At 38.7% G+C, this 11,231-nt stretch overlaps 1 protein-coding gene across 1 annotated transcript in view; it reads left to right on the forward strand.

Moving 5' to 3' along the window:
• Nucleotides 1–1,122: 1,122 nt before the first annotated feature.
• MDFIC2 (MyoD family inhibitor domain containing 2) overlaps nt 1,123–11,231 on the forward strand; it is a 128,734-nt gene continuing 118,625 nt past the window's right edge. Inside the window, exons 1-2 of the mRNA XM_086682476.1 lie at nt 1,123–1,204; nt 6,321–6,465. Coding sequence (XP_086538602.1) covers nt 1,123–1,204; nt 6,321–6,465 — 227 coding nt within the window. The remainder of the gene's footprint in view (nt 1,205–6,320; nt 6,466–11,231) is intronic.

Consider the following 11,231-nt stretch of genomic DNA (forward strand, 5'->3'; position numbering starts at 1 on the left):
CCTTTTCTTCCTGATCTCATTGTCTTTTCCGCCGTTCCCATATTCACCCTCTAACTCAACATTAAGAGGGAAAAGAATGGAGAGAGGAGACGAAACATTTCCTCTGTTACCTCTCTTCATTGCCATGGTGAAATACATGGTGTCTCTCCCGTTCAGGATATGTTCTCTACCACAAGTCTTTCTCTTGTGGTTCAGTATCTCCTAGAAAGTACTGGAATGAGTTACACTGCACATAAGCACGTGTTGTTCTTCATTATATTCTTATTATCACATCCCCTGTTTGCATTTAATTTTGACTGCCTAAAAAGGATTTTAAGTCACGTTAACTCTGTACTTAGATAGCACTTAGAAATGATGCCCGTCAAAGGTTAAATGACTGGGCTTATCTGAATGTATTCCAGTGTTTCTCAAAGTGTGGTTTGTAGACCACTAATTCCAGGGCTATGCTAGCAGACAGTACCTAGGAAATGATTCTGTTATCAAATAAGTTTGAAGAAGGCTAGACTGAAGAAATTAGTGCACGCCTAGCTTTACAGTGTCTTTGCTGGGTGAGTATGGAAGGATCTCAAGGCAGAGATGCAGAGTTATTTCGGTGTTTCCCAAATGTATTTGGCCATGGAGTCAAATTTCCCACCTATTACTGTAGCATTAAACAGGAAACATCCCAAATGATTCTTCTCTTTGTAGCATTTACGCTATGGGACTACAGACTTCCAGTGCTCCCGATGTGGCCCCCGGGCCGTGCACTACGTGACTATAAGAGGTGGTGTCATTTATATGATGCAACGTACATGGTGCACGCTTTCAGTCAGAGGTCAGTCAGAGAGCAGAACTACTAGGAGGTTCTTATACGAAGGAACCTGATACAGGATTTGACCTTCCACAAATTGGGGAGCTGGTTAATCTCTGTAAAGCTTCTGTTTTTGCTTCAGATGTAGTTTCTGGCTGGCAGAGAAAGTATACATGAAGAGAAGAATGTATGTGAAATAGAGGATGACAAAGATAAGCTGGAAACCACATGGATTGGAACCTATGTCCATTCTCCCTTTCTCCTGATGATGTGGCTGTCCTACAGAAGAAGCTAGGGCCCCTCATAATGGAGATAAACACAATCACCCAGCGATGGCGAAGCTGCAGGAAGATGTAGGGGAAGACGGGAAGTTGCAGAATGGGCGCTGTCTACACCAAGGAGGTGAGCCAGTAGGTAAGGAGCAATGTTCAGGAAATACACAAGGGGCCACCCTAATCTTCCCATGTGGAAAACAAGATAGCCCCTGCTTTACCTGCGTCTTTCAAATCTCCCACAAAAATATCTTCGGTGGCCCATTCTAACTGGAACTACACAAGGCAAGGAATTCTGGAAAACACTCAGCCTAGCTGAGTAGACATATTACAAAGTCCCCTCATGCACCCTGGAGTTCTGCAGGGTACATCATGCAGAACTGCATGTGCTGGCCTGAAGGCATTGACCATACAATGGTAATGTTCCTACCATGAGAAGGACTACAACGAGGAAGAACACAATCATATAAGAGACTATCCTAATGACACCATGCAGTCACATCTGAGTCATTGACAATCAGGAGAAATAAGCTGGTGGTGTTGAAAATTTTCCTGTCAGTGGTACTATCTTAAGGTCCATAATCTGGGGGCACCTGGGTGGCTCAGGCAGTTAAACATAGACTTCAGTTCATGTCATGATCTCGCAGTTCATGAGTTCCAGCCCTGTATTGGGCTCTGCACTGGGGGTGCAGAGACTGCTTGAGATTCTGTCTCTCCCCGCCCCCGCCTCTGCACACTCTCTTCCCCACTTGCACACTCTCTCACAATATATATATAAACTTTAAAACTCCACAGTCTAGGGTGCCTGGGTGGCTCAGTCGATTAACTGTCCAACTTTGGCTCAGGTCATAATCTCACAGCTCACGAGTTCTAGTCCCGTGTCAGGTTTTGTGTTGACAGCTCAGAGCCTGGAGCCTGCTCCTGATTCTGTCTCCCTCTCTCTCTGCCCCTCCCCAATTTGTGCCCTCTCTCTCTTTCTCTCTCTCTCAAATATAGATTAAAAAATTTTTAAAAATCCATAATCTTACTGTAAATCTCCATCCCGTCACTTATTAGAGTGAAATGAACACATTCATAGTGGTTTTGCTTCCTTCCAAATTTCACAGTAACCCAAAATCTTGGAGCCAACTTAAACATTTTTCTTGACTTCAAACAAAATTTACAAGACAAAGACAGCCTTTCTTTTCTTCTGCTCGGGTCCTTTGTGACTTAGAGGAGACTTAAAATCCAAGAAAAAGAACCTGGTACTTTTTATTTCTCAAAAAAGGAAAGAAAATGACATTTTCAATCTACTTTGTGGAAGGAGAACTCTTCCCTTTTATCACCTTCACCCATTCCTTTCCCACATTCAACCACTGTTGTTGTTTTTTTAAATCTCTTCCCACTAAAATGTTCTTATCTCTTCTGCGGAAAACGCATTTTTCCCTTCAGAATTTGCACGTTAACAATTATGTATTCTTAGATCACTGTGGCATTACCTATGTAGGTCCTGGGTGGTTTTAGGTTTATTAATTTCCTAATTTATGGATATACTGATATCCTTTTCCAATTAGTCTCTATGGCTCTTCAAAGAATTATTTTATCTCAGATAACATCAAATAAAACAGCTTACAATTTTTTATTTGCTTTATAGTTCTTTAAAGGATACAAAGACATCATTTGTGAATAGCTGATCAAATGTTAGAATTTCTCTTTGGATCCAAAAGTCCTGTTAAACTGAAATTGTATTTGAAGTTCAATTTATTTAAATGTCCTGCTTTAAGACTGACCCATGAGAGGTGGTCTAGAGAAAAGACTGATCCAGATAAGATTTTTTTTTCTTTCTTCCTCTTGGGTTAAAAAAAAGAAAAGAAAAAGTATTCCTCGCTGATGTAGGTAGAAGACCAAGTATGGATGGAGGAAATTATAGTTGTCTGCCCCCCACCCTTGGCAGAGAAGATCTTGGAACTACAGAAGGAGAGACAAATCCAAAATGATGACAAAGAACTTGATAATTAAGGGACAAAAACAGGAGGAAAACAACTGCTTGCAAAAGAGAGACATTTCCAGATGTTAATATTTAGGGTAAATTTTACTGACATGTTGCATTGATTACAGGACTCGGTTTTAAGCATCATCATATCTCCATCAATAATATCTATTAGTTTACATAATCATTTTAAATAATTATTAAGAATTTAGCAAAGGGTACTGTCCTCTAAGAATCAATACATCAATACCTTCTTATTAATAAGTAATGTTAAAGTAATTTCTAATACAAACTCGGTAAACAATGTTCTATAGTGCTGCAATCACTATCATCCAAGTATTTCAGAATATCTAGGTTTTGACTGAACAAGCAAGGCTGCCATTTCTGTAATTGATCTTTAAAATGAAATAAACTGAGTTTGCAAAGGTACTAAGAGTTCAGTATCTTTTTAAAAAGTAATAGTCCCCATTTACAGGAAGACAGTATACCTCTTTATCTCTACCATTTTGAGAGGTTAAGAGGGTAGCATCTGATTTACTGTCTTTTTCCCCTTTAGAAGTTTTCCAGCAGATTTTAGTTGGTCAAATATTTCAGAGTAATCATATATAAAGATGAGACAGTTGTAAACTCCGTTTGGATGTCAACTAGTTGTATGTTGCAGGATAAAATTCACTTTGTAAGCAAGGGTGGTATTTTTGATTTTACTATTCTTATTTTCCTAATTTTTCTTACGCCTTAGTTTGTCTTTTTTTTTTAGTGGATATTTATTTTTGAGAGAAAGGGATTGCACAAGCTGAGGAGGGGCAGAGAGGATGGGAGACAGAGGATCTGCAGCAGACTCCGTGCTCTCAGTGCAGAGCCTGATGTGAGACTAGAATTCACAAACCGCGAGATCACGATCTGAGCTGAAATCAGGAGTCAGATGTTCAACAGACTGAGTCACCCAGGCACACTGGGTGGTATTTTTTACATTGTATTTTCTAATCACGGTTTTATTTATTTGAGAGTCTTTCTCATTTTTTCCCTTAAAAATGTGACATTTGATAAATAGTAAACCGACCAAAAGTAAAATCACAAACTTACACACACATGTTCATAAGAGCTTTATCTGTAATATTTATAATGGAAAACCGCTCAAATATCCATCAACAGGTGAATGGATAAACACACTGTGCTACGCCTATACAATAGAATGCAATAAAAATAAGGGCTCTATTGATACAATAAAATGGATAAATCTCAAGATCATTGTGCTGAATAAAAGGACTCAGCAAACAGAATACACACTGTATGCTTTTATTTATATTGAGTGCTAGAAAATGCAAACTCATCCATAGGAATGACAAAAAGATCAGTGTTTGTCTGGGGATAGGGGTGGAGGGAGGGTTGCATTACAAAGAATGAGGAAATTTTCGGGGTTATGTAGATGGTTATTTTGATTATCATGATAGTTTCGTGGGTAAATACATAGTCAAAACTGACCAACCCACATATTTTAAATATATGCCATGCGTTGTTCTTCAGTTGTATCTCAATAAAGTTGAGAACAAATCACTCATAATAAACATAATGGCTAAGTCTTTATTCCGTGTTTACTCTAGGCTCAGGCCCCTTTCCAAGTGCTTTATATTCATTAACATTTAAGCCCCCAACAACTCCATGGTAGATACCGTTATTATTATCTCTATGTTATGGGCAAGGAAAATGGAACGCTTTCCTCCACTTTCCTACACCACAAAGAGGCCTCCTTAGAGGACTTAGACAACCCTCATTGACATAAACTGCTAAATCCTAATTGTTGGCTTCAAATTCAAGTTCGGTAGTGAGGATATTGGATTAACCAGATTGAATCACCTATTTCTGATATAATCCAATATGGCCAAGGAACAAGGTCACCTGGTGGTGTTGGACTCACCTCTGGGAATGAGGGCAGCCATTATCTAAGAAGAAAATGATGCTCAATAGGGCTCCTAAAGTACGGACTACATTGATGAACTCATTTTATAGCTGTCAGGAGGGTAGCTGGTATGGAAGTATGGCGCAAGGCAATGTGTTCATCTCAACAAAACATATGTTTTTACTTTCCCACAATAACTGATGTGAACTTGGCGTTTGAACCCCCATTTCTGACGATGATGAAAAACTAACTTACAAATTCAAGTTAGTTCAGTCTCTTCCAGCTTCAAAGAGAGGCCTTCAGGCTATGTACAATTCCCTCTTGCTTTCTCCCTGGGTAGCAAATCTAGTACATGATAATCCTCTGTCATTGCTGCTCTCCACTTAGCTAGCATTTTCTGTTTGCCTTCGGGGATCATCTCTTTTCTCACTGTTTCTTCCCCCAAACGTAGTAACCCGTCCATTGCCTGTAGCTTGTACTGTCTATGCAGCATCCACTAATGGCACTGCTGACTGTGACCAAAGGCCTTGTTCCTATTTGCTGACCCTCAGCACTTCTCTCGCACTTGGAGGGAATCTGGGATTTCCTCCAGGTTGTCCTCAGAATACATCGCATGATGGAAAATACTCAAGATTTTCCCACCTAGTTCTCCATCTGCTATCGATACTTAGATGTCATGTTGGATGCCAAGACTTTTTTCTAAGTCTTGAAAACCACTAAGGTGCTTCTAAGAAAGTGGGCAAAGACCTCTTCTGCTCCTGTCCACCAGATTACCTGGAGATCCTATTGTCCCAATCATTCTAGGATTATCTGAGAAAATAATGCACCGAATTCTTTTCTAATGAACATTCAGCATCTAAACCATAGTCAGACATCCCCTTTAAACTTCCTTCCTACTCACTTGTCAAAATTTAATTTGGTGGGGTGATTAGCTCAAGCACTCCTTTTAAGCAATTTTGTATTCTTACCTAATATGTGATTTATGGCTTAAATGTGATCTTAATTCTTTGGTACTTATCATAAAAAAGGACTTGCTTGCAAAACTACTAATTCTTCTATGAACTTAAAATAAAGTGAAATTTGAATCTCAAAGGTAAGATACCCTTTGTTCTTGGTTCATCTGCCCTGCACGAGGAGACGGGAAAGAAAGCTATCTCTGTTATCTCCTTGATTGGAAGGACAGCGGTAAAGAAATTTTTCGAGTTCTTTCTACTTCATGGAATAAATGCTACCGGACTCGCACTTCTTCATACGTGGTTATAAAACCAGACACCACAAATAAGGAAGCCATTTTTCAACATTCGGCAACAAGCAGAACCGTACTGTAATTCTTGAGAGTAGGAACGCACAAAAATCTACACTCTACATCGGCTCCGCCTCTTGTCTTGGCAGCACTTGGCCTAACAATAGCTCAAGTAGGTGGAACCCATATCGACCGGCAGATGTGCGCAGCTGAAGAGGCAGAGACTGCAGTTTGGGCTACTGAAGTGGCTAGAATTTTCAGGGCAGGATTCTGGCGGGGAGACACTGGCTCAAGGTAGGGAAGGGGCAGAGCTGACCACAAGTAGTCTGTGCTGTGCATGCATAGGCTAAGACACTAAATATTGTCCAAAAAGTAGCTTCTGGGGAGCTGAGCAATTAACGCAGCTACCATGGCTAATACAGCAGGAGACACTCTGCCTCAACTAGAGTGGACATATCTCAGGACCACTTGGGATATTCAGTTGAGATCTAGGAAAAGACATGCCTTGGCCAGAACAGCCAGATCTCTTAGCGTGAGCTACATCGTAAAACTAAGACGAAAAACTGAAATCGAGCCACCCTAACCAAGTCTGATAGGATACAAATTATGTGTCTGCAATTTACCTGTTTGATAGAACAACGTTCATTCAACACCTCTGTAAAAGAACGCAGCATAGTCTAGGATTCTCTACAGCATATCATAATCTGAAATGTCAAGGATAGAATTAAAAAAAATATTACACACGTAAAGAATAAAGAAACTGCAACCCATAACGAAGAAAGCCAACAGCCAATAGAAGATAAAGATGTTAGAGTTGGCAGATAATGACTTTAAACTGGTAATAATAGATACAATCAAGAAACTGAAAGAAAAGATGGTGATAATGAGAGTTAGGTATTATCCGCAAAGAAATAGGAACAATTAGAAATAACCAAATGTAACGTAAATTCTAGTATTATCTAAAATGAAGGAATATCTAAAATATAGGGGACTGGGGCACCTGGGTGGCTCAGTCAGTTAAGCATCCAACTCTTGATTTCAGCTCAGGTCATGATCTCATAGTTTATGAGAGTTCGAACACAGGTTCGAACCCTGTGTCTGGCTCCACACTGTCATCTTGGGATTCCCTCCCTCTCTTTCTATTCTCCCCTGCTCTCTCTCTTTCAAAATAAATAAATAAAGTTAAAAAGAAAGAGGAAATCGTAGTATAAAGGAGTGTGTAAGCAGAATTACATAGTTATAAAGTTACTACATTCAACACGGAGTAGAACAATATTTACACTAAGTAGACTGCATTAAGGATGCATACTATAATTCCAAGGAACCAAAAATCTTCAAAATAAACCCACTAGTAAGTGTCATTGACATGTTTAAGTCTTTTCTCAATGCCAGCCAACATCTAAGTCAGTAAAAGGAACTCTATAAGGCATAAAAATAATTTGGTAAAGGTAAATAGCTCTTTTTAATGATCTGGCATGAAACAAGGATAAAACTTAATGCATTTTATATCCCTGAGTGTTATTTCTTGAACCTAAACTTTTGATGAGATCTAACATCTAATAAATCCTTGAATTGGTATGCCTGTGGTGTTAGCTGTAACCTTTCCTTGGAAAAGCCTATGTAACAAATATGGAATTTTCTTCTTGTTTTATCTACCTTTGTCTCTGATACTTTGGACCAATGTTTATTTACGCCATGTGTATTTTTGTATTGGGGCCCAAAAAACCCAAAAAGAATGTTAAAAATGCAAACTATTTAATGGCATATATCAGTCATTAGAATGGCTATTGAAAACATTTTTTTTTAATTTTTTTTTAACGTTTATTTATTTTTGAGACAGAGAGAGACACAGCATGAACGGGGGAGGGGCAGAGAGAGAGGGAGACACAGAATCGGAAGTAGGTTCCAGGCTCTGAGCCATCAGCCCAGAGCCCGACGCGGGGCTCGAACTCGGGGACCGCGAGATCGTGACCTGAGCTGAAGTCGGACGTTTTAACCGACTGAGCCACCCAGGCGCCCCGCCTATTGAAAACATTTTAAGTAGCAGCTAAATAATATAGAGATTTAATTCTTTAGCAAAAAAAAAAAAAATATTTTCAAAGAGTAGCACAATTTCTTATTCCATTTCCATTTGGATCCAACCCACTAATCCTTTGGGAAAACCTCTGCTCTACAGATCATACACCTCAAATCCAATAATCTGAGTTGGTGACTTGTCTCCACATTGATTAATATCATAGTGTCCCATTACACATATAATTTTATTGTTTAGGAAAAAACAGCAAATGACAATGTAATAGTTTTGAAGACTGTAGAAAAGACTAATATGATAGCACATAATTTTTCTTTGTTAAAGAAGGTTCTAGCTTCATGCCTTCAATTTTATTTTATTTTTAACAGAAACAAGAGCATGAAACATAAGTTGATCTTACGGGTTTTTCTCTTGGCAAAGATTGCCTTCTGCTGGATCGTTTGTCCTTAAAGTTTCTACCTCTAATCAGATTTTGACTAGGAACTAGAAATACTGATGCATGAGTCAAAATAAAAGGAATAGAATTATAAAAAGAGTACATTCAAACTATCTCTATTTAGAAAAGAAAACTAAAACAGAATTTAACAAGAAAACTTGAGACTTGAGATCACATCCACGGGTTTGAATTGTTTAGCTCATTATTTTAAGTGGGCACAATGAACATAATTTGGGCGGAGGTTTCTTTTTTTAAATATGTTTATTCTCTTTGAATTCTAGTCAAACCAGCCTGATTTCTGAGGTTGGCTTGTCACTTTTTATCTTCATTTTGGATTATCCATTGTTTCCTTGTTATCGCTGAGATTCATCAGACTTGATTTCTCTTTACTTCCTACTATCAACTGTAATTTATCTCATTAATCCCAAGGCTCATTCCAGCTCAAGAGACTATTTTGTGGCCACATACATTTCTAGGTGAATGTATGAATGGTTTAAAGATTGGTAAGAGTATGTACTACCCTTAATCCAATGTCTCACAAGGACACTAGTGATAGACATTTGATGCAGGAAAAAGTACTTGATACCTATTCTTATCATATTTACTGATGAAATATATGAAGGACGTTGAATGTGAGACTAATTAACATCTACAGATCTCATAATGATTGCTAATACAAAGAGAAGAATAAAATTCAAAATGAGCTGCCTAATTTCCAAAAAAAAAAAAAAAAAAAAAATGCTCTTCAAAATAAGTCAAAATTCCATACAGAAAATTCAAGTAATGTCACACACTCTCAAAAACAAAAAAACTAATTCAAAGGGCAAAGGCAAAATCAGAGGGCAGTGAGAGAGTAAGTAGAGAAAATGGATAAAACCAAATAACAAATATTCCAAGTGTTAGAACAGGTTGAAAGTAATATCTGACAAAATTGGATACTTTCAAATTAGAAATGAATTTTGGGATACCTGGGTGGCTCAGTCAGTCACTTGAGCGTACGACTCTTGATTTTGGCTCAGGTCATGATGCACAGTTCGTATTTTTGAGCCCTGTGTGGGGCTCCATGCTGACAGCATAGAGTCTGCTTGAGATTCTCTCTCTCCCCCTCTCCCTCTCCCTCTCTCTCCGCTTCTCTCCTGCTTGTGCACTCTCTCTCTCTCTCAAAATAAATAAATAAACTTTAAAAAAAAAGATTAAAAAGAAACGAAATGGATTTTGTCTTAAAAAGTCCCTCCTCAGAACAATGCTTGCAAAGGGATTTTAAAGTTTCCAATTTACTTAACACTGGTTCTCATATGATTGTATCACAGTGAGTGCAAGAGTGAAACAAGTGGAGAATATGTAGATATCAAGAATAATCAAAGAATAAACCAGATGCAAAAGTAATCTATAATCACAAAAGTAAGAAATGTTGACAGGAGTTTGAGTTATGGATTGCTCTTGGGCCAAACTAAAAAAGAGTTTAGATGAAATTAAATATATAAAAATGATCACAGGATCTCAACCTGGAAACATCACAGGCCACAGGCTCACAAGTAAAAATGACTTCCTTGTCTTAAAAACTACATAGAAGGGGCGCCTGGGTGGCGCAGTTGGTTAAGCGTCCGACTTCAGCCAGGTCACGATCTCGCGGTCCGTGAGTTCGAGCCCCGCGTCGGGCTCTGGGCTGATGGCTCAGAGCCTGGAGCCTGTTTCCGATTCTGTGTCTCCCTCTCTCTCTGCCCCTCCCCTGTTCATGCTCTGTCTCTCTCTGTCCCAAAAATAAATAAACGTTGAAAAAAAAATTAAAAAAAAAAAAAAAACTACATAGGAAAAGAGGATACATGACTTGTAACCCTATAAACATCCCAAATCCAATGTGAATCTTCAAAAAAAATGTTTTTGTTGGGGCGCCTGGGTGGCTCAGTCGGTTAAGTGTCTGACTTCTGCTCAGATCATGATCTCATGGTTCATGGGTTCGAGACCTGCTTCGGGCTCTGTGCTGACAGCTCGGAGCCTGGATCCTACTTTGGATTCTGTGTCTCATTCTCTCTCTTCCCCTCCCCCACTTGTGCTCTGTCTCTCTCTGTGTCTCAAAAAGAAATAAATGTAAATTTTTTTTAATGGTTTTTGTTGAGGAATAACATTAATAGCCATGTGGTCTAATATTACAGTACAATTGAAAATCCACTAGGAGTAACAATACATTCAACTGTGTTCCTGGCTCATTTCATTTGCTCCTCGTTCCTTAACTGCCTCTTTTCTGCTACATGTTTGTGCCTTATCTTTTCTTATCTCCCATGTTGTGTCTGTTCACTGTTTTAAGATTGCCATGACTGTTGTTTACCAAAATTCTTCCTGGCCCCACTGATACATAATATTTTAGATAACATGCTTTTCCAAAGGACAATGCCTACACTATTAAGGAAATCAGATTAGGTCACCGAATGTATAAGGGACATAAAATGCTATAACAGAACATATCCATTTAAGAGCAAAACTCTTCTTTCTTGATCCCTCCCCTAATGTAACACTTTCCCAAACACTTTAATAAGTCCCCTTTAGCTTTCCTTCACTGAGAAGTCCACTTTTCCAATGGTTTGGCTTCCCCTT

This window comes from Puma concolor, chromosome A2, assembly GCF_028749965.1.
Source record: "Puma concolor isolate L17-30 chromosome A2, mPumCon1.1.hap2, whole genome shotgun sequence".
Lineage (NCBI taxonomy): Eukaryota > Metazoa > Chordata > Mammalia > Carnivora > Felidae > Puma > Puma concolor.